The sequence below is a fragment of the Dipodomys spectabilis genome, unplaced genomic scaffold (genome assembly GCF_019054845.1).
Source record: "Dipodomys spectabilis isolate Male_0828 unplaced genomic scaffold, ASM1905484v1 ptg000051l, whole genome shotgun sequence".
NCBI classification, from domain to species: domain Eukaryota; kingdom Metazoa; phylum Chordata; class Mammalia; order Rodentia; family Heteromyidae; genus Dipodomys; species Dipodomys spectabilis.
In genome coordinates, this window is record NW_024870728.1 from 11549460 (window position 1) to 11572894 (window position 23435).

The following is a 23435-nucleotide window of genomic DNA, read 5'->3' on the forward strand; positions in this document are numbered from 1 at the left end:
CCTTGCCATTTGCCACTTTGGACAAGTTGCTTGTGTTGGTATTCAGTTAGTCCATACAATGTCTATAGGGCAGTTGCAAAGATTAAGCGAATATGTTAAACTTTAATCATAAATCTAAAGCTCATCCCATGAACATTAGCCACGTTGCTTTTATTACCAGGAGGGTGATGCGAAGGGAGTGCGCCCTTCGGACCAAGTGAACTAACTGGCTGGCACCCACTGGGACTGTGAAGTTGGGAGAAGAGGCTCGCGGCTGACCTAACACCTCCCCGGCGCTAGAGGGCCCTAGCCGCAGTGTGGACCGAGCTGAAGGGGCGGGACCGAGAGCCGGGACCTGGGCGGGGCGTGTGGATGAGGGGCGGAGCGGAAGTTGCATCGGGGGCGGGGCGGACAGCCCGAGCTGGCGACGTGCTCAGCTGAAAGTCCAGCCAGAAAGAGAGCGGGACGTGGGGGGGGTGGGAGGGGCCGCCTGGGCGCGGCCTTCTAGGGGGCGTGTCGTGGGCGTGGTTGAAAGGGGGCGGAGCTTGCGACGCATCGGGGGCGGACCCGGGAGGCGGTCTGGCGAGGGGAGGAGCCGGCAGCGGGGCGGGGGCGCGGCCAGACCGGGGTGGGGTGCGCGGAGCGCTGGGGGGCGGGCCGAAGCCCGGATCTCGTGAGCCTTCGCGGCCTCCGGGCCCTAGAAGGTACGTGGCTGCCGCGGGCGCTACGAAGACTTCGATCCCAGGCTCTGCCCGGCGTCCTTTCGAACGTAGGTTTAGCGCCGCTCTGCGGTGGGGGTTCGCCCGATCCAAAGCGACGCCGCGGCCCGCTCGGGGTGACCTGACCGTCCCGGGGTGGAGGGGGGCGGGGCGAGGTCTCCCTTGGGTTCCGGGCTGCGTCCCCGCGCGCGCCGGGTGCGCCGGGTGCAGGCCGCTTCCTGGCTGGCCCGGGACGTGGGCGGCGGGGGGGGGGGGCTGGGGAGGGCGGGGAGCGGGGGGAAGGGACCTAGGAAGCCGGGCCCTCCGGAGCGAGCCAAACGGGGGCTCAAGTGTGTGGTAACCCGTAGGCAGAAAGCTAAGGCTTTCGGCCGAGAGGTGATTGGAGGGACCCCGATCCGGGTGTGTTGGTGGGGAATTCCGGGGTGAGATCGGAGGAGGGGACGGGACCCCAGACCTGGTAGGAGTCTGAGCGCCCCCCTCCCCTAGGTGGCTATGAACGGCCGGGCCCGCAAAGAGGCGGTGCAAGCCGCGGCCCGAGAGCTCCTCAGGTTTGTGAACCGGAGTCCCTCTCCTTTCCACGGTAAGTGGCCGGGGCCAGGGAGGGAGGGGGGAGTGTCCACCATCGACTGCTGTAGCTTCGAGGGTTTCCTCTTCCTACAGCTGTAGCCGAGTGCCGAAGCCGCCTCCTCCAGGCTGGCTTCCATGAACTCAAGGAGACAGAGAGCTGGGATATCAGACCCCAGAGCAAGGTACTAGGGATGGGTTGGGGGCTGATGGGTGGATCCCTAAGCTGGGTCTCAAAAAAGCCTGTGTGCCAGCTGACTAAGCAACTTAGACTAATGCCTCTGATCCCTTACATAGTACTTCCTGACCAGGAACTCCTCTACCCTGATCGCTTTTGCTGTGGGGGGCCAGTATGTTCCTGGCAATGGCTTCAGCCTCATTGGGGCACACACCGACAGCCCATGCCTCCGGGTAAGGAGCCAGGCTCTGCTGGGCTGAGGGGAGATGTTGGGGTGCTATGGGACAAAAATGGGAAGGTATAAATTTAGGTGACCCCTCCTTCACATTCTTGTGTCATCTCCAGTACCACTCATTCAGCTATCTCTGACTTCCTCTCTATCTTCATGCTCAGGTGAAACGCCGATCTCGCCGCAGTCAGTTGGGCTACCAGCAGGTCGGTGTAGAGACCTATGGTGGTGGGATCTGGAGCACCTGGTTTGACCGTGACCTGACCCTGGCTGGACGGGTCATTATCAAGGTGGGAACCAGGGTTGGGAATCCGAGATGTTCTCACCCTGGGTTGCTTGAAGATTCAGTGTCATCTTCAGTGGACTTACAGAGAGGGCTGTGGGGAAGAAAGGATAATGGTTAGTCTGGGTGCAGTCAGAGCAGTCCTGGTCAGGTTTGGGAAGTATCCTAAGCTCACCTGGCCTATTCTACCACAGAGCCCCACTTCAGGTCGACTGGAGCAGCGGCTGGTGCATGTGGACAGGCCCATTCTGCGCATCCCACACCTAGCCATCCATCTGCAGCGAAATATCAATGAGAACTTTGGGCCCAACACAGAGATGCACCTGTGAGACTGGGGAAGGGGGCTCTGGAAGGTGGGAGGGGTGGGATATGGTGCCAGGTGACAGAAGGGGCCCTAGAGGGGGCTAGGAAACCAGTGCTTAATGGCCACAGTCAAGTTCTATTCTTGGGATCCAGCTTCTGCCCAAGGGGCCTTAAAGCTCTACTATTTGGATAATGGGCTAGGAATTGAAGGGCAAGCGCAGTCTCCACCAAAAGACTCCTGAGCTCGCGGATACCCTGCCTCCCCCCCCAGTTGCCTTCCAGCCTCCCCCCATTCCGCCTTCTCACGCTTCTCCCCACAGAATCCCCATTCTTGCCACAGCAGTACAGGAGGAGCTGGAGAAGGGGAGTCCTGAGCCAGGGCCTTTCAATGCTGCTGTAAGAGGGTCCCCGACTCCCGGGGAGGTGGGTAGAAGAGGAATAGACCAGTTTACTGAGAATGGGGGAAAGAGAGGAGGAGCAGATGGTCCTTCCAACATCCTCTACTCTGCAGGATGAACGGCACCACTCCGTCCTCATGTCCCTGCTCTGCTCCCATTTGGGCCTGAGCCCTGAAGACATCTTGGAGATGGAGCTCTGCCTGGCAGACACCCAACCTGCGGTGAGGAACAGCTGCAGGTGTTTCCCCAACTTGTGGGCGGGGCCTCAGGGAGTCCAGCTGGCCCTAGCTTGTCCCCTGATGCACTCATCCCTCCAGCAGCACCTCAGTGACTGTCATCCCTCTTCTTCCTGGTCGACATCATTCACTGTGCCCCCAGTGGTTCCAAGTAGGCAAGTTCCCTCCCTCCCTGAGACATGCCGACTGGGACTGTCTGTGGCCTGGGGCCTGGAATTGGCCCTTTTCGTGGATTCTGCAGGAGTTTCTGCTATGGGCGATCCTTATCTACTTTGACCCACTCTGGTTCTGAACCCCTCAGGACAATAAGCCTGGTTGTGTGCTATGCTTTGCCTCCCAGTTGCTAACAGTAGGAGATTGCTGATTCTGGATCCCCTATCTTGCCCGAATCCCTACTAAATGCCAACTGAGTTTTCTTTTGTCACCTTTGTGTTTTTTTGGGCTCCTTGTTTGTGCCCTTCAATTCTCCCTCTTCTGTCTCACTGGAAAAGGTCAGGAGCTACAGGCCTCTTCCTGGCAACCCCACCCTGCTCTCCATTCTCTGCTGTGTCTGCACAGCAGAAAGATGGTACATTAGGCCAAGGGTCAAGAAGTAGTTGCACAAGAAACCAGACATTGGTTCAACTGAAGTCTTTGGGAGCCGGAAGTGAGTTGGCGGTGGATGCTAAAGTTAAGTTACCTGTCCTGTCTAGGTCCTGGGTGGAGCCTATGATGAGTTCATCTTTGCCCCTCGGCTGGACAATCTGCACAGCTGCTTCTGTGCCCTGCAGGTAAGGAGAGGTTAGAGGTGTGGTGGATTGGATGGTCTTAAGCCCAGGGGGTAATGAGAGAGGACAAGTGACCACTCCCAGTTTGCTGGTATTGAATGGACCACTGGAAGGGGCACAAAGGCTGAACCTTTAACCAAGCCACCTTTGCTCTTTGACTTTGCCCCTGGCCTGGGGCCAGGCGCTGAGGTAGGAGAAAGCTGACAAGTATTCAGAATGCTATGGTGTCTTGTCCTAACCCTGTTCCTGCTGCTTTTCCTTAAGCTAACAACCTCTGGCTCAAAGGAAAGGCTGAGCCACCCTGCAAGGTACTATCTTTCCCCTGGCAGGCACTGGTGGCTCACGCCTAGCTACTGAGGCTGAGATCTGAGGATTGAGGTTGGAAGCCAGCCTGGGCAGGGAAATCTTATCTCCAATAAACCACCAGAAAACCTGAAGTGGAGCTGTGGCTCCCTGAGTTCAAGCCCCAGGGGTGAGGGGTAGGGGTGGGGAGCAGGGGAGCGGGGCAGGCAGCAATAGTGTCTACTTTTCTCTCCATCTGCTTTTCTCCCACCTGCCCTGGCTTAAGCCTACACAGTCTTCTTTCTCTTCCTTGGGATCTTGAATCTCGGTGGGGCAGTCACCTCCATGTCCCATCACATACACACACACCTCTCCCCTCCCCCATACTAGGTCTTCAAATCAGTACCTGGATGATGCTATCCCTTAGTTTTTTGCTCAAGGCTGGCCCTCTGAGCCACAGCTCCACTTCTAGCTTTCTGGTGGTTAATTGGAGCCATTCTGCCCAGGAGGGCTTCAAACATTTATCCTTAGATCCTTCTGAGAAGCTATAATTTTATGTATAAGCTACCAGTTCCTGGCCCCTTCTTTCTATCCTATCCTCTCCCTCCCCCTCCTCCTCTCTTCCTGTCTTCCTCCTCAGACCTTAATCATCCCGGTCAGGACCTTTTTTCCCCTTTCCTCTTGTTATTACCCTTCCCTTGCTTTTTCAGCCTTTATTTCCTCTTGCCAATCCCGTGGCTAGAGACAGGCTTTGGACAGAGACTAGAGCCAGACCAAGGCCTGTATCCCACTTCTGAGCCGGCTAGATGATGGTCTCCTGATGTTCTAGTGAGCTAATGTTCATTGAGGCCCATCAGCTTACATGATCTGTGAAGTCTTTTGACTTCTCCACCTCTCATATCATCCTCCTGCCATTTGCAGGGGAAGGTGCTGGAGCTGGAAGGCCCGACCATGTCCTCTGTGAGGAAGGGCCCTAAGAGAGGATGCTGCTGAAAGTCCAGCCCACTTCACATCCTTTAGGACAGATGTGGGTGGGGGCATGCCCCTCCTACGTACTGGGAGGCTAAGTTGTGCAAGAAGAGAGATATGAGTGATGTGCTTATTCCCTTCCCCTTCCAGGCCTTAATTGATTCCTGTGTGTCCCCTGCCTCCTTGGCCGCTGAACCCCACGTGCGCATGATCACACTCTACGACAATGAAGAGGTATGCAGCGTCTTCTGTGGGCAATACCATGACCAGGGCCATTCTGGATGTCCTAAACACAGGCAGGGCGAGCTGCCCGTGCATTTGATGTCCCCTTCTGGCCCAGCATATGTATGCTACTTCCAGTGGAACCCCATCTTCTGTATCCTTCTGTGTGACTCAGCTCCTCTTCTCAAGGCCAGGGACGCTGCCCAGGCTTCAGCACACAGTGGGTCCCAGTGCTGCATGGTGTGGGGTGTGGTAGGCCGTAGTCTGAGTTGCAGTAACAGAGCTTGACAAGTAGATAGTTTTCTTATGGACTAGCCAGGTCAGAGTTAGCAGTTCAGGATGGGTCTCTGTCATTCGGAACCTGGTTGTTCCACCTCTGGCCATCATACCTCCACCCACATAGCAGGAAGACAGTTGATGGGAGAGTGGGAATGGATGCCTTGCTTTCAAGGGTGTGATCCAGAGTAGAATTCATCACTTTCATATGCTTAGAACTTAGTTTGGCCACAGTTAGTTGCAAGGCAGGCTGGGAAAGTTAGGTTTAGCTGGATAGTTTGGTGCTTAGCTATAACCTGATTATTCTGTTATGAAAGATGTAGACAGCAGTTTCTGTCACATGTATTAAAGAAAATTGGGCCAAGCATGGTGGCTCATGCTTGTGATCTTAGCTACTCAGGAGGCTGGAATTGAGAGGATTGGAATTTGAGATTAGCCTGGACAAAAAGACCTCATCTAAGTCAATTAAAAAAACTAGATACAGTGGCATTTGCTTGTCCCCTCAGCTATGTGGGAGCATGAATAGAAGGATCACTGTCCAGGCTTGCCTGGACAAAAATCAACCCCCTGTGTGAAAATAAGGAAAGTCAAAAGGTCTAGAGGCACAGTGCAAGTGGTAGAGCCCCTCCCTAGCAAGTGCAGGACTCTGAGTTCAAACCACAACACCACCAAAAAGAAAAGGAAAAGACCATTATCCAGTGTGCTTGAGCTTCAAGTGTGGAATTTGTGTAGAGAGAAATAGGCCAGTAAGGACACCCCACTGCTGTAATGATCCAGGATTGGGGAGGTTGCTAAGGACGCTCCCCGTCCCACGCTGTGGCTCAGGAGGAGTCGGCCCATCATGCCAGCCTCCCAGCCCAGGCCTGAGCGAGGTCTCTGCCATGCCCAGGTGGGGTCCGAGAGTGCCCAGGGAGCCCAGTCCCTGCTGACGGAGCTGGTGCTGCGACGGATCTCCGCCTCATCACAGCACCTGACGGCCTTTGAGGAAGCCATCCCCAAGTCCTATATGATCAGCGCAGACATGGCCCACGCCATACACCCCAACTACCCGTGAGTCTCCTGTGCCAGGCCCAGCCCTCACAGCTGGAGATGCCAAAAGAACCCACCTTCAGTCTGGCCCGCCCCCCCCCCCCCTCTTCCCTTTCCTCTCTTTGCCAAGAGACTCAGTGGATCTTCCTTTTCACTGTTCCAAGGCCTGACTTGGTCAAAAGCCATTGACTGTCTAACCCAGGCTGTTGTAGACTTCTGTCTACAAACTTGTTACCATCTATATTGCCAGAGGCTGTCAGGAATGCTTTTGTAAACTGACTTGAGGACCTGGATTGGAAGAGTGCACGCCTCTGGTGGTGTGGGGCATGCCATCCTGATCCTAATCATCTCTTTCAGAGACAAGCATGAGGAGAACCACCGGCCCTTATTCCACAAGGTGAGACACTCCTTCTCCTTAGAGATCTGAAGGTCTGGCTGACTCTAGGCCCCACCTTGTTCCCACTGCACCTGCCATCATCGCTGCCTCCCTCGACTCTCCCCAGGGCCCTGTGATCAAGGTGAACAGCAAGCAGCGCTATGCCTCCAATGCAGTCTCAGAGGCGCTGATCCGAGAGGTGGCCAACAGTGTTGGGGTGCCCTTGCAGGTGAGAGTGGACCCCACCTGGGAAGTGTGATAGAGGGAGCAGAGTGGGGACCCAAGCTGATGGGCCCTCCGTGGGTGGGAAGTCTGGTAACCACTTTTGGAGAAAAGGGATCCCAGGAAATGAGAAAACAGAGGTCTTGGGTAGAGACAGTGGGACTCAATGCTCTTCTGCTGTGGTGCTACCTAGGATCTTGGACTGGTCTCCTAAGCAGCCTGGGTCTCATTTTCTGCATCTGTAAAGTGGGGTGGTAATGATGCCTACTTCTGAGGAGATTGAAGATACATGCTCTTGGTATATGCTAATTAGTTCTTTTTTCCCTGTCAGCTTCCCACTTTCCCTGTGTCATCCTTTTGTGTGGATGCCAGTCCTGGGGCTTGAACTCGGCCTGGGCGCTGTTTCTGAGTTTTTTTCACTCAAGGCTAGCACACTACCGCCTGAGCCACAGCACCACGTCCAGCTTTTTCTGAGTAGTTTATTGGAGATAAGAATCTAGGGCTGGGGGGCTGGGAAGGTGGCTCAGTGGTAGAGCGCTTGCCTTGCATGCCTGAGGCCCTGGGTTCGATTCCTCAGCACCACATAAGCAATAAGAAAAAAGCCTCAAGTGGTGCTGTGGCTCAGTTGGTAGAATGCTAGCCTTGAGCTGAAGAGCTGAGGGACAGCACTCAGGCCCAGAGTTCAGGCCCCACGACCGGACCCAAAAAAAAAAAAAAAAAAGAATCTAGGGCTGGGAAGGTGGCTCAGTGGTAGAGCACATGCCTTGCATGCATGAGGCCCTGGGTTCAATTCCTCAGCACCACATAAGCAACAAGAAAAAAGCCGGAAGTGGAGCTGTGGCTCAAGTGGTAGAGCACTAGCCTTGAGCTGAAGAGGTGAGGGACAGCATCCAGGCCCAGAGTTCAGGCCCCATGACAGGACCCAAAAAAAAAAAAAAGAATCTGCACTTTTCTGCCCAGGCTGGTTTTGAACTGTGATCCTCAGATCTCAGTCTCCCGAATAGCTAGGATTATAGGCATGAGCCACCAGTGCCTGGCTCTTACATACTCTTTATTTTCCCCTAAGGGATATCCATTGCTGGGAACCAACTATTCATTTTCCCTTTACCTTTGAACCTCTCACCTAATCCTTGTGTGTGTGTGTGTGTGTGTGTGTGTGTGTGTGTGTGTGTGTGTGTGTGTCAGAGAGAGAGAGAGGGAGGGAGGGAGAGAGAGAGAAGGGAGGGAGAGAGAGATTGTGTACATATGTATCTGTATCAGGGACTGGGTCTAGGGTGGTCCACTGACAAACATAGTAAGCAAGTTCTGATGAGGTCAGGACTTGGACTAGGGTTCTTGTGTACCATGTAGAGCTGGTTGGTTCTACTCTCAGAAAGGCCCCGTGGGGGAGGAGATATCCCACACCTGGAGAGGCTGCTATGGAGGCTCTGGGAAAGAGCATCCTTGTCAGAGGGAACAAGTAGAAAGATACCAAGGGTGACAGGCATGAGTGGGTTCTAGCAGGGGAGGAGAACAGCCAGGGTGAGAGCAGGAGGGGTGTGGAAGAGGGCCACCTGGGCTAATTGTACACACGTGTGCACACACACACACACAGAGAGAGAGAGAGAGAGAGAGAGAGAGAGAAACAGAGAGAACATTAAAATTCCTGTTTTTTTGTTCTTTTTGCTTGTTCGGGGACTTGAACTCAGGGCCTCATGCTTTCACTTGACTGACTTGCTTGTTTATGGCTCCATACTGCCAGTCTGGCTTTCTGCAGACTGAAGATGGAGTCTCTCAAAAGGGCTTCTCGCCAGGCACCAGTGGCTCACACCTGTAATCCTAGCTACTCAGGAGGCTGAGATCTGAGGATCACAGTTCAAAGCCAGCCTGGGCAAGAAAGTCTGTGAGACTCTTATCTCCAATAAACCACTCAGAAAACCGGAAGTGGTGCTGTGGCTCAAGTGGTAGGGAGCTAGCCTTGAGCTGAAGCATCCAGGCCCAGAGTTCAAGCCTCATGACCACCACCAACAACAACAAAAAGGGCTTCTCTGCCCAGGCTGGCTTCAGTGATCTTCTATGTCAAGCCTCCTGAATAGCTAGGGTAGCAGTCATGAACCATCAATACCCAGCAGGATTGTTTTTTTAGGGGGGTCTGGTTGGGGGGCCTGAACTCTGAGCCTGAGCTCTGTTCCTCAGCTCTTCAGCTCAAGGCTAGCGTTCTACCACTTGAGCCACAGTGCCACTTCTGGCTTTTTTTTCTTTTTTTGCTTATGTGGTGCTGAGGAATCGAACCCAGGGCTTCATGCATGCAAGGCAAGCACTCTACCAGGATTTTTTTTTTTTTTGAGGCAGGGTCTTGCTGTGTAATGAAGTCTGGCCTGAAAGTCACTTTGTAGCCACGCTGGCCTCCTGATACTTCTGCCTTAGCCTCCCAAGTGCTGGAGTTGTGGTTGTGTGCTGTTAATTATATACTTTCCTGCGTTTGAACTCAGGAGCTTATGCTAACTAGACAGTTGTTCTGCTACTTTAAGCCATACCATAGGTTTTGTGACGTTCTTCCTATGGATTGCTTATGGAGAAAAGATGACGACAGCTGGAACCAAGGCAGTGGTAGTGCAGATGAAATGGGATGGATTAAGAGTATGTTGTCCTTTGGGGTCTGCCAGTTAGTGATGGCCTTGTGATTTCACACTGTTCTCTCACACCCTGAAGTTCTAGGATGGCTTTTTCCTTGGCCCCAGTAAGCACTCACCACATGTGGCTCATGACCTCTCCTTTCCAGGATCTCATGGTGCGGAATGACTCCCCCTGTGGTACCACCATTGGCCCTATCTTGGCTTCTCGGCTGGGGCTGCGGGTGCTGGACTTAGGCAGTCCCCAGCTGGCCATGCACTCCATCCGGGAGACAGCCTGCACCACAGGTGTACTTCAGACCCTCACCCTCTTCAAGGTAACTCCTACCCAACCCTCTTCTCCATCACTAAGTACCCGGCGTAGATGCTAGGGCATGCAGTGTGGGAAAGCAGGGCTTGCGTTAGCTGTCCATTGCTGTAGCAACATGACTGAGATAAACAGTTTGTAAAGAGGAAGAGTTTATTCTGGCTCATAGTTTTGGACCAATTAGCCCACAGCATACGTGGGCATACATGGTGGAGGCAGGAGTTCTCTGTGATGACCAGGAAGTGAAAGAGAGACAGGAAATGACCAGGGTTCTGATACTGTTCAAGGTCAAGCCCTACCCCAATGACTTAACTTTCTCCCACTAGAACTCTTTTAAAAGGGCTCACCTTATCCAACACCTTACAGTAGTGTCATTGGCTGTTAACTAAACATACTGGTCTATGGGAGACACTCATCAAAACCATGTTAATCCTCTAGTTTTAAGTCCAGGAGCCCTAATGTGCTCCTGAAGAAAGGGACAGGAGAGGAAACAAGGGATAGAAAGCGGAGCAGTCATTAAGCCTAGAAACTGATGGGGGAATACCTCACCTATGTCTGGCCACTCATTAATTTCTAACCCCACATTGCCTCCTACTTTAGGGCTTCTTTGAGCTGTTCCCTTCTCTGAGCCGTAACCTCTTAGTGGATTGAGGCCTCTTGGCAAGACTTCTCCTCCGCCCCTTTGTACTGGAGAGGAACATTTCTGAGCTGAGCTGAAGCTAGATTATTAAAGTGGATTTTTCATTCACCTTCTATTGTGCTTATTTGGAAACTTGGGGTTGAGGGTTGAGCCTGGCTTGAACCTCCAGAACCAGAGCATCAAAAGAAGTTGGGGTACTCATTACCTTGCTCATGTAATTGTAACCCCTCTATACAGTATTTTGACAATAAAAAATTATTTAAAAAATTAAAAAATAAAAAGAGGCTGGGGTAGATGATAAATTCCTAGAAGCAAAGTTCAGGAATCATAGGTACATATTTAAAACGTTGGTAAATATTGTCTTGTCCCTAGGAGTTTGAAATCTTAGAAGAGGAAGTACCAGCCCCCCAAACACCTGTTCTCAGCCCACCTAGACCAGAACCTCCCTTTTACACAGGAGTAGCTATTTGGATTTTTAGCTATTTTGATTCTCATACTTTTTTTTTTTTTTTTGATAGTTAAACTCATTTTTAAACCATTTTAAAAATTATTGTTAGGGGCTGGGAAGGTGGCTCAGTGGTAGAGTGCTTGCCTTGCATGCCTGAGGCCCTGGGTTCGATTCCTCAGCACCACATAAGCAAAAAGAAAAAAGCCGGAAGTGGCGCTGTGGCTCAAGTGGTAGAGCGCTAGCCTTGAGCTGAAGAGCTGAGGGACAGTGCCCAGGCCCAGAGTTCAGGCTCCACGACTGGACCCAAAAAAAAAAATTATTATTATAATGGTGTTGTACAGAGGGGTTACAGTTATAAGGTAGGTAAAGAGTACATTTCTTTTTGGACAGTATCACCTTTTTTGGTCCTGGGCTAGAACTCATGGCCTTCAGGGCACTGTCTCTTAAGCTTTTACACTCAAGGCTAGCTCTCTACCACTTTGAATCACAGCACCACTTCCAGTTTTCTGGTGGTTAATTGGAGATGAGTCTCCTGGACCTTCCTGCCTTTGAACTATCGTCCTTAGATCTCGGCCCTCCTGATCCTGAGTAGCTAAGATTATAGGTGTGAGCCACCAGCACCCAACTATCTCACAGACTTTTTTTTTTTTTTTTGGTCGGTCGTGGGGCTTGAACTCTGGGCCTGGGCGCTGTCCTTCAGCTCTTCAGCTCAAGGCAAGCACTCTACCACTTGAGCTACAGCGCCACTTCTGGTTTTCTGGTGGTTTATTGGAGATATGAGTCTCACAGTCTTTCCTGCCCGGGCTGGCTTTGAACTGTGATCCTCAGATCTCAGCCTCCTGAGTAGCTAGGATTACAGGCGTGAGCCACCAGCGCCCGGCTCTCACAGACTTTTTTTTTTTTCCTCACAAACCTTTTTTTTTTTTTTTGGTTGGTCATGGAGCTTGAACTCTGGGCCTGGGCTCTGACCCTGTCCTCAGCACGAGGCTAGTGCTCTAACATTTGAGTCGCAGCACCACTTCCAGTTTTCTGGAGGTAAATTAGAGATAAGAGTCTCACAGACCTTTCTTGATCTCAGCCTCCTGAGGAGCTAGGATTACAGGCGTGAGCACCACCACCTGGCTTCCTCACAGACTTTTTAAGAAATTAAAATTTTGTCACAGCTTGTCCAGTCTAAGAAACATAAGATGTTAGGTTGATTTGCACATAACCCAGGCTCAGGGACACTTCCTTTTCCAAAGACAGCCAACTCTAGCCATGGACTGGTCATATTCATTTGTACTTGTTTGACTAGATTGATTACTTCTGGAAAGCAGACACACAAGATTCTTTATCATAAACGTCTTTCTCCTTCATCCAGCATTTCTGGAGCCCAGAGCCTATAGCTTCTTCCCTTGGGTTCCTTATGGGGTGAGTTGGAGGTAAATTACACAGAAATTTTAAGATGATTGGTTACCTCATTCATTCGTGGATACTAGGGAGCACCAGGCAAGTCTTAGGACTGGAAACACAATGGAGATGAGGTACACATCCCACCCTCAATAAGTTTGAATGAGGATCTGATTTTTCACTTTCCACATTGTAACCCTTTTGCTGACCTGCTGTGTCATGGACAAAGTCACTTGACCCACTGGTCTTCAAGGTTCATGTCACTTTTCCAATCTCATTTGGCTGCCTTCCTACATCTGGTCCATCCTCCAAATTCCATCCTCCTGATCTCAGTCTTCCACAAAGCGAGGGTGACAGGCACACATCATGACACTCAGCTATGGATTGAGAAGGAGTCTCTCAAACTTTTCTGCCCAAGCCAGCCTCCAACTGCAGGCTTTCCCTCTCAGCTTTGGAAGTGTCTAGGATTACAGGTATGACCCACCAACACCTGGCAAAACAACATTTTATACAGAAACAATATTTACAACCAGCAGACACTAAAGGGAACTGAAGCACAGAAGGAAAATGCCTTTTAGATGCAAGAAGGTGAAAAAAATATTGGTAAACATGTTGGTAAATTTAAGTAGCTAGTGAATGTGTAAAGTAACATTGATGCTTACAAGCTTTACAGTATATGTAATTAATGACCGCATCATAAAGCTCAGGAGAGGAAAACAGGTTCAAATGTACTGAGTTTCTTACAATCTCAAAATGAAGAAAATCTATATTGTGCTTAAGTAAGTCAAGGATACATACTAGAGTTTCAAGGAAAATCACTTAAAGAATTAGAGTATACTGCTTCTGTAACAAATCAATCAGACCTTTTGGCCTTCTGCCAAAGACACCAAAATCCTAGCTCAGGACCTGTCAATGTGGAGATTATTTGGCAACAGGGTCTTTGCACATGATAGAGTTAAGATGAGGTCATGAGGATGGGCTGCAATCCAGGATGACTGGCCTTTTAAAAGAGAAATTTGGCCAGGTGGCTCATGCCTGTAATCCTAGCTACTCAGGAGGCTGAGAGTTTAGGGTCATGGTTCAAGCCAGCCTAGGCAGGAAAGACTGAGACCCTTATATCCAATTAAACACCAAAGAAAAAAAAAGTAAAAAGAAGAAAGAAATTTGGACAGAGACAGCCACAGAGGGAAGATATACAGATAAATGGAGAATGCCCTGGGAAAACAGGATCAAGGTGATGCAGCTATAAGCCAAGCTAAAGACTGCCAATAAACCACCAGCAGCTAGGAAACAGCGAGGAGCGATGATAAGCCCACAGCCCACAGCTCCCTATGAACCATGGCACTATGGGCAACTCAGTTTTGTATTTCCAGCCTCCAGAATTGTGAATCAATACATTTCTGTTGTTTTTAGCCACCCACTTGGTAGCACTTGGTTGTAGTAGCCTCGGAAACCAATTCCACTTCAGACTAATTGAGTGGAAAAATGGAATAATAAAAAAGATTCAGTCTATTCTGCAACTTGAGATGGTTTAGCAAAACCATATATGTGTATTCATGTGTGTCATGTAAACATAGTAAACTACGGACTTGCAGTGGAAGAGCATTGACTCCAGGTAGAAAGATAGATGACAGGTGTTCATTTTACTATTCAAGTTTTGTGTACACGTGAATATTTTTATACTAAAAATGTGAATTTAGATAAGCTAAAGCAATAGAAAACACTTAGTAAAATAGTAGAAACGCAAATCCATCTTTTTTTTTTTTTTGGTCAGTCGTGGGACTTGAACTCTGGGCCTGGACGCTGTCCCTCAGCTCTTCACTCAAGGTGAGCACGCTACCACTTGAGCTATAGCGCCACTTCCGGTTTTCTGGTGGTTTATTGGAGATAGGAGTCTCACGGTCTCTCTTTGCCCAAGCGGGCTTTGAACCACGATCCTCAGATCTCAGCCTCCTGAGTAGCTAGGATTACAGGCGTGAGCCACCAGCGCCCGGCACAAATCCATCTTTTTATATATTTAGAATAAGCAGACTAAGCTAGGCACCAGTGGCTCATGTGTCTGAGATCTGAGGATTGCAGTTCAAAGCCAACCAGGCAAGAAAGTTCATGAGACTCTGATCTCCAATTGCCACCAAAAAGCTGGAAATGGAGCAGTGGCTGAAGTGGTAGAGTGCCACCCTCGAGTGAAAAAGCTAAGGGACCCAAGCTGTGAGTTCAAGCTCCAGTAAGACACACTCTCTCTCTCTCTCTCTCTCTCTCTCACACACGCACACACTCAGCCAGGCATTGTAGCTCATGCTTGTACTCTCGGCACTGGGAGCTAAGGCAGGAGATCATTAGTTCAGGACCATCCTGGGCTATATAGCATGACCCTGTTTCAAAAAGAAAAGGAAAAAGTAGACTGTTTTTGTTTTTGTACCAGTCCTGGGGCTTGAACTCAAGGCCTGGACAGTGTCTCTGAGATTTCTTTTTCTCAAGGCTAGTGTTCTACCACTTGAACCACAGCTCCACTTTTGGCTTTTTTTGGTAGTTTATTGGAAGATGAGTCTCATGGACTATGTTGTCTGGGCTGGCTTTGAACTATGATCCTTAGATCTCAACCTCAGAATTACAGGCATGAGCAAGTGGCTGTTAAGAAAAGAATTTAAACAAGAACAGAGAATAGGATAAACAGTTAAAAAGATTGTCAGGGCTGGGAAGGTGGCTCAGTGGTAGAGCGCTTGCCTTGCATGCCTGAGGCCCTGGATTCGATTCCTCAGCACCACATAAGCAAAAAGAAAAAGCCAGAAGTGGCACTGTGGTTCAAGTGGTAGAGCGCTAGCCTTGAGCTGAAGAGCTGAGAGACAGCGCCCAGGCCCCACGACCGGACCCAAAAAAAGAAAAAGATTGTCAGATTGATTGAAAGTTAAAAATCTAGGGGCTGGGAGGGTGGCTCAGTGGTAGAGCGTTTGCCTTGCATGCCTGAGGCCTTGGGTTCAATTCCTCAGCACCACATAAGCAAAAAGAAAAAAAAGCCGGATGTGGCGCTGTGGCTCAAGTGGTAGAGCGCTCGCCTTGAGCTGAAGAGCTGAGGGACAGCGCCCAGGCCCAGAGTTCAGGCCCCACGACCGGACCCAAAAAAATAAATAAATAAATAAAATGAAAGTTAAAAATCTAGCTATTTATAAGAACCATACCGAAATACCTAAAAATAAAAAATTACAAAACACTCTGTATTTGATCAATTTTTAAAATGCAATAATTTCATATACAGAAACTTAAGATTCTTTATCTGAATTTTTTTATTTGTTTTGGTGGCTCGAGGTCTTCACACTTGCTAGGCGAGTGATTTACCACTTGAGCCACTCCCACCAGCCCTTTTATTTGTGTTGGTTGTCTTTTTTTTTTTTAATCTGTCTTGGGGCTTGAACTCTGGGCCTGGGAGCTGTCTCTGAACTCTTCAGCTCCAGGCGAGCGCTCTACCACTTGACCCACAGCACCACTTCCAGTTTTCCCGTGGGTAATTAGAGATAAGAGTCTCACCGACTTTCCTGGCCGGCCTGGCTTTGAACCACAATCCTCAGATCTTGGCCTCCTGAGTAGCTAGGATTACAGGTGGGAGCCACTGTCACCCGACATTGGCTATCTTTTCAGATAGGCTTTTATGCTGTGCCTAGTCTGAACTACTATCCTCCTATTTGTGCTCCCCTGGGTAGCTGAGGTGACAGATGAGGGCCATGAGGGCAGTCATGCCCGGCCTTTGAGCTTCCTCTGTAGCTGAATTGATAGGCTCACAACACGGTACTCACTCATTAGTCACAAACATTTGTTGCCCCAGTTGAACCTCAATTCCCCAAGTACTTGGACCTCCACCTCACAAGTAGTTAGGATTAGAGGCCCAGGCCATCAGACCTGGCTTTTATTTGGCTTTTAAAATCAACATAATTGAAAGAGGTGAGATTTATCAATATATATTATATTCATAAGCCTCTTTGTTAAATGGCAACTCCTTTGTACAACTACTTAAATATAAATAAGATGAACATAATACTATAGAAATTTACCCACGTTATTGTATGTACAAGTATTTTTTTCTCTTTTTAGTACAAAATGATATTCCCTATGAGACCATACTACAATTTGTTTATCCATTCTCCTACTGATGGGCATTTAGGTTGCTACAGTGTTTGGCTATGAGCATTCTTATGTAAGTACATTTATGGATATATTCTTATAGATAGATTCTTACATATCTAGTGAAATTCCAGGATCATAAGGTAATTGCTTGTTTTTCTTTTTAAGAAATGTATAAACTGTTTTATAAAACAGTTCTACCATTGCACACACTTACCAGAAATGTATGAGCGTTCCAGTTGCTCCTGACCCTCACCAGCATTTGGCATCATCAGGGTTTAACTTTTAACTATTCTGTGTAGTCATAGTGATAATTCATTGTGGTGTTTTTGTGGGTTGGCTTGTTTTTTGAGGCAAATACTACATGGGCTACATAGCAAGGCCCTTTTGCAACAGAAATTACACCAGTTTAATTTTGTAAATTTCAACAACTTGATACATCTGCAAAATCATCACCACAATCAAGATACACACACAAAAAAATCTTACCAAGCCTGTAATCCTAGCTACTCAGGCAGCGGAGATCTGAGGATCACAGTTCAAAGCCAGCCCAGGCAGGAAAGTCCATGAGACTCTTACTCCAATAAACCACTCAGAAAACCAGAAGTGGTATTGTAGCTCAAGTGGGAGAGTGCTAGCTTTGAGCTGAAGAGCCGAGGAACAGTGCCCAGGCCCGGAGTTCAAGCCTCACAACGGACAAAAAAAAAATCTTTCTTAAAATTTTTTTGTATCCTTTGGCAATCAGTGATCTAGCCCTGCTCCTGCTCCTGACCCCCAAGCAACCAGTGATTTTCTTTCTGTCACTATAGATTGTCGGTATTTTTTAGAATTTTACACACACAGAATATATAGGTTATGTTTTTGTTTCTGCTTAGACCTATTCATATGGGGAATTATGTCATGTATTATATTTATTTTTCTTACTCTTTCTAAACATAATTTAGAAGCTTTCCTTTTTGTTTGTTTGTTTTTTTGTGTGTGTTGGTCCTGAGGCCTGAACTCGGTCTGAGTGCGGTCCCTGAGCTTTTTTGCTCAAGTCTAATGCTCTAACCCTGAGCTGTAGTTCCACTTCCAGCTTTTCTGGTGCTTAATTGGAAATAAGAGTTTCATGGGCTTTTCTAGGCTGACTTTGAAGCTTGATTCTCAGACTCAGCCTCCTGAGTAGGATTAAAGGTATGAGCCACCTATACCAGCTTGGAAGCTTTCCTTTTTAGTGCTTTTTATGTATTGATTATTTATTTAGTTGGTTGTGGGGCTTGAACTCCGGGCCAGGGCACTATCCCTGAGTTCTTTTTTTTTTCTCAAGGCTAGTGCTCTAACACTGAGCCACCACTTCTAGTTTTCTGGTGGTTAATTGGAGATGAGTCTCATGGATTTTCCTGCCCAGGATGGCTTTGAACTCAGCTTCATGAATAGCTAGGATTATAGGCATAAGCCACCAGTACCCAGCACTTAAAAAAAATAATTTATTGTTATTATTGAGGTGATGTGCAGAGTGATTACAATTACATGTGTCAGGTAATGACTACATTCATTTTGTTGTGGTTGCTGTTGTTGTTGTTGCTGTTCAAGGGGCTTGAACTCTGGGCCTGGGTGTTGTCCCTGAGCTCTTCAGCTAAAGGCGAGTGCTCGACCACTTGAGCCACAGTGCCACTTCCAGTTTTCTGGTGGTTAATTGGAGATAAGAGTATCACAGACCTTCCTTCCTTCAGGTCTCAACCTCCTGAGTAGCTAGGATTACAGGCATGAGCCACTGGTGCCTGGCTACGTTTCATTTTGTACAGTGTCTTCTGCTCCCTCCCGCTCTCAGGCCCTCCCTCCCATCTCCATCCATGGGCTGTACAGTTCACTTTCATCAATGTCCAGTGAGCTCCACTGCTGCACTTTTTCATTTTTTTCCTTGAGTTCTGTGCCCTCCCCCACATCCTCACAAAGATATGCTTATGAATACACTGTATATAAGGTAAAGAAGACAGAATCATCACAAAGGAAAAACTAATTAATAAAAAACCTTCTGTTTCCATATCCTGCAGCTCATCTCAGTATGTATATTCTTTTATATAAAGATGAAGCGGCCCTTAGGCAATGCGCCTCTGTGTTTCTCTCTTAAGAGTGTCCTCTTTTGGTCTCACTGTGTGCATCTAGAATCCCGTATAATTTATCATATCCCAGTGCACTTTAGATTGAATTTCAGAGAGAATATGTGCCATTTGTCTCTCTGAGCTTGACTTACTTCACTTAATATGATTTGTTCTAGATCCATCTATTTCCCTGCAAATAACATTTATTCTTTCTAATGGCTGTGTAACATTCTGCTGTGTATAGGTACCACATTTTTTGGATCCACTTATCTATTGTGGGGCATCTGGGCTGTTTCCATATTTTGGCTATTGTGAATATTGCAGCAGTGAACATGCATGTGTTTATCATATCCTAGATGTCTTTATCATATCCTAGCTCATGATGCCCAGCACTTTTTATGCTTTTAAAAGCTTTAGTGCTTTATTTTTTTTTGTCAGTCACGGAGCTTGAACTCTGGGCTCAGCTCTTGTCCCTCAGCTCTTCGGCGCAAGACTAGTGCTCTACCACTTGAGCCACAGCACCATTCTGGTTTTCTGGTGGTTTATTGGAGATAAGAGTCCCATGGCCGGGCTGGGAAGGTGGCTCAGTGGTAGAGCGCTTGCTTTGCATGCCTGAGGCCCTGGGTTTGATTCCTCAGCACCACATAAGCAAAAAGAAAAAAGCCAGAAATGGCGCTGTGGCTCAAGTGGTAGAGCACTCGCCTTGAGCTGAAGAGCTGAGGGACAGCACCCAGGCCCAGAGTTCAGGCCCTACGAAGTTCCATGGCTTTCCTGCCCTGGGCTGGCTTTGAACCTTAATCCTCAGATCTCAGCCTCCTGAGTAGCTAGGATTACAGGTGTGAGCCACCCATACCCAGCTAATGCTTTTTATATTTGAAATCCTGCTGGGACATCTTTAGTATCCCTCTGACAAACCACATGGGTTTGATGCTGCTTTGTGGAGGTTCTTTACTTAATTTTTTTTTGGGGGGGTCTGGTTGTGGGGCTGAACTCTGGGCCTGGGCGCTGTCCCTCAGCTGTTCAGCTCAAGGCTAGTGCTCTACCACTTGAGCCACAGCGCCACTCCAAGCTTTCTTCTTTTTGCTTATGTGGTGCTGAGGAATCGAACCCAGGGCCTCATGCATTCAAGGCAAGTGCTCTACCACTGAGCCACCTTCCCAGCCCCTACTTAATTTTTTGGATAGAGATTGTTGTACTTAAACTTTCTGCCTCCAGTAGGATGTTTTCATAGATTTCATGTTACTTATTTTATCTAGGCATTTACATTTATTTGCATAACTTTCAAAAAAATAGTGTCTTCTTAAAGCTTTTTCTTGTAATAATGTCTTTGTTACTTCTCCCCTCCCTCTCTCTTTCTTCTCCTTTCCTGTTTCTCCTTACCCTTCCTCTTTTTCCTCTTCCCCTTTCTTAGTACTTTGTCTGATTTGCACATTTTCCTAAGTGCCAGCATTTTAGCCTCTTTGTCAGTGCTAAGTATGAGGTAGCATTTGCTGGTGTGCAGCAGTGTCCCAGTTTCTAGGCTTTTCATTGAGTAGTGGTTGTGCTTGTAGGCTAGGGAGGGTGGATGGTAGGGATAATGCTAAGGAACTGAGCTCACCGGTGATAATGGTAATAACTGAATTTCAGCCTAGAGGAGGCCAGGCAGCGGTGCCTTGTCCTAGATTTATAGAATTTTTCTTTTTTTTTTTCTTTCTTTTTTTTTGGTCTGTTGTGGAGCTTGAACTCTGGGTCTGGGAGCTGTCCCTGAGCTCTTCAGCTCAAGGGGAGCGCTTTACCTCTTGAGCCACAACTCCACTTCCAGCTTTTTCTGTTTAGGTGGTGCTGAGGAATCGAACCCAGGGCTTCATGCATGCGAGGCAAGCACTCTACCACTGAGCCACTTTCTCAGCCCCCTTTATAGAATTTTTCTGTCCCCTAACTATGCCGTACACATGGGTTGTAAACATTTGCCCCTTCTTCCTGCCTTTATTGGCCTAAATGACTTTTGTAGCATATACAGTGGATGGCTGCTTTTCCTCTATGAGGAGCCCAGATATTATGTGTCATGGTAAAATGCTGACATTCCCAAGAACTTACCTTTTTGTTGCTGTGCCAGTCCTGGAGCTTGAACTCAGGGCCTGAGTGCTGTCCCTAAGCTCTACCACCTAAGACACAACAACACTAATGGCTTTCTGTTGGCGACAAGAGTCTCATAGACTTTCTTGTCTGGGCTGAGTTAGAACCATGGTTCTCAGATCTCAGCCTCCTGAGTAGCTAGAATTACAGGCGTGAGCCATGTCCCTCACCTTTTCTATTTCAGTGCACTGCCAGTTTTAGCATGTCTTTTCCTAGGGACTTCCTTTTGCTGCTTGACAACAATCTTTCTGTCCCCTGGGCAGTTGAATATACTAGGGAATGCATTCTTACCACAGCAGCTCTGACCAATGGCTGGCAAGACTATGTCTGAATGCCCCAGCTCCCTCACTTCTTGGGTGAGGCAGATCCGAGGTATGCACTTCATGCTGACTCCTAGGCTCTCCAGCAGAATTAACCTCCAAAAAATTCACCTAGGTGAGCTAGAGGTATGGCTCAGCAATAGCAATAGCAATAGCGTGCTTGTCTAGCAAGTATAGGCCCTGAGTTCAAAGCACAGTACTCTGTGTGTTTCCTCATTCTTTTTTTTTGGGGGGGGGGGGGTCCATTTGTGGGGCCTGAACTCTGGACCTGGGCGCTGTCCCTCAGCTCTTCAGCTCAAGGCTAGTGCTCTACCACTTGAGCCACAGCACCACTTCCGGCTTTTTTCTTTTTGCTTATGTGGTGCTGAGGAATCGAACCCAGGGCCTCAGGCATGCAAGGCAAGCGCCCTACCACTGAGCCACCTTCCCAGCCCTGTTTCCTCATTCTTATAAAAAAAGAAAAACAGAATTTAACAACAGCCCTTGTATCGGGCTGCCTACCCTTCCAATTCTTACCTCTAGTTTCCTACCAGTGTTTTCCCTTTACCACCCAAGTAAATTTGCATTCAGAGCCTTGTCTCAGGGTCTGCTTCTGAGGAAATCTGTACTAAGAATTCTCTTGGTGCTGTGAATTAGACAAGGACAGACGAAAAAGAGAAAAAGACAAAGGTAGGGAAAAGGAGGAAGAAAACATCACTGATGTGATTTGTCTATATGAAATCTCACCAAAGATACATTATTCAAAATAAGAGAGTTTATCAAGACAGCTGGCTGAAAATCCATATACCAAAATCAATTCCATTTCTATCTACTAGCAATGAATGGTTAGAAAATGACTTTTTCTAAGAGCTTGCTTCAACTCTAGATGAATCAAGTATCTGAATAAATATAAAAGGTATGCAAGACAGAGATTAGCTTCAAATATTTTGAAAGGTTTGTCTCCTTTGTCATTGTAAAACTCATTATGAAAATAAAAGTCAGTGACCAGCACTGGTGTTCACACCTATGATACCAGCTACTTAGGAGGCTGAAATCTGAGGATCATGGTTAGAAGCCAACCTGAGCAGGAAAGTCTGCAAAACTGTTGTCTCCAGTACCAAATAAAAGCTAGAAGTGGAGCTTTGGCTCAAGTGGCAGAGTGCTAGCCATGAGTGAAATAGCTCAGGACAGTTCCCGGGTCCTGAGTTCAAGCTCTAGGACTGGTGTGTGTGTGTGTGTGTGTGTGTGTGTGTGTGTGTGTGTGTGTGTGTGTGTGTGTGTGTGCGCGCGCGTTCACGCATGCACAAGCGCAGGCAAAACAGAAGTAGAAAGAAAATATCAGTTATCATAAAAAGTTGGCATCTAGATTCAATATAACTGATAAAAATGTCAACAGATTCTTTCACACTCAAAGCCAACTGGCCTTACCAGCTAGCAAAGCTTATTACAAAACTATAGTAACTAAGACAGTATATTATTGATTCAAGGATAGTCTGACAACTAACAGAACAGAAGAGAGACATAGATACATGAATATCTCATACTTGATTTATGCCAATGGTAGCAATTCAGATGGTCTTTCTGTTAAAGTAGCTATGAAAAGTGGATGTCCTTGTGGAAAAATGAAATTGGAAACTTACCTCCTAAAATACACAAAATCAATTGAAAGTAGTCTCTGACCTAAATATGCATGACAAAATGAAAAGCTCATAGAAAATATTAGAGGAGATATCTTTATGGCTTTATTAAGGAGCAAATTTAAACAGGATATGAGAAAGCATAGAAGAAATTATTGGTAAGTTTGATCTCATTAAAATTAAGACATCATTAAGAGAATTAGAAGACAAGTCAGTGAAATAAAATCTTTGTAAGATATATAACTCACATAAAGCTCACACAGATCTAGAAATAAATAGGAAAATGAGACAATGGGAAAAATGCTTGACCCCTAAGTACTTCACATATGAAAATATGCTCAACCTGGTAGTCATCAGAGAAATAGGTCAATCATGTAAAACTGGCCATTTTTGAGCCAGGTGTGGTGACTCAGGTCAGTAACCCTAGCTATTCAGGTGGCTGAGATATGAGGCTTGTGGTTTGAAGTCAGCCTGGGCAGGAAAGGCTGTGAGACTCTTATCTCCAATTAACCAGCAAAAAAGCTGAAAGTGGAGCTGTAGCTTAAGTGATAGAGTGCCAGCTAAGAGACAGAACCCAGACCCTGAGTTCAAATCTCAGTATCAGAACACACTTACAGAGAAGCAACTATTCACTTTTCAAGAATAAGAACAAACATTTAAGGAACAAATAACTTCAATTTTTTGCGAATTCCTTTAGAAAGTAAAAGATGAGGTAACACTTCCTAACTTATTCTAGATGATCAATTTTACCCTGATACCAAA

At 47.7% G+C, this 23435-nt stretch overlaps 1 protein-coding gene across 5 annotated transcripts; it reads left to right on the plus strand.

Annotated features, from left to right (window-relative positions):
• Positions 1-648: 648 nt before the first annotated feature.
• Positions 649-10699, plus strand: LOC122107445 (aspartyl aminopeptidase). Of its 5 annotated transcripts, none has more exons than XM_042679167.1 (15): positions 649-748; positions 1185-1278; positions 1359-1447; positions 1560-1673; positions 1834-1959; positions 2147-2277; positions 2576-2678; positions 2767-2874; positions 3582-3659; positions 5058-5141; positions 6295-6455; positions 6792-6831; positions 6938-7039; positions 9794-9961; positions 10552-10699. In XM_042679167.1, the coding sequence occupies exons 2-15, from the start codon at positions 1191-1193 to the stop codon at positions 10600-10602; spliced, it is 1443 nt and encodes a 480-aa protein (XP_042535101.1). In that variant the 5' UTR covers positions 649-748; positions 1185-1190; the 3' UTR covers positions 10603-10699. The 5 variants fall into 5 exon arrangements, with proteins under 5 accessions (XP_042535101.1, XP_042535103.1, XP_042535102.1 ...); XM_042679169.1 differs by having other exon boundaries at positions 2576-2651; XM_042679168.1 differs by having other exon boundaries at positions 714-775; positions 1183-1278.
• The last annotated feature ends 12736 nt before the right edge of the window (positions 10700-23435 follow it).

Excerpts from the sequence above, each read along its gene's own strand:
- LOC122107445 (XM_042679167.1), top strand. The coding sequence starts at position 1,191 with ATGAACGGCCGGGCCCGCAAAGAGGCGGTGCAAGCCGCGGCCCGAGAG. Across the intron at positions 6,832-6,937 it reads ACCGGCCCTTATTCCACAAG|GGCCCTGTGATCAAGGTGAA; the intron begins GTGAGACACTCC and ends GACTCTCCCCAG. Across the intron at positions 7,040-9,793 it reads GTGTTGGGGTGCCCTTGCAG|GATCTCATGGTGCGGAATGA; the intron begins GTGAGAGTGGAC and ends TCTCCTTTCCAG.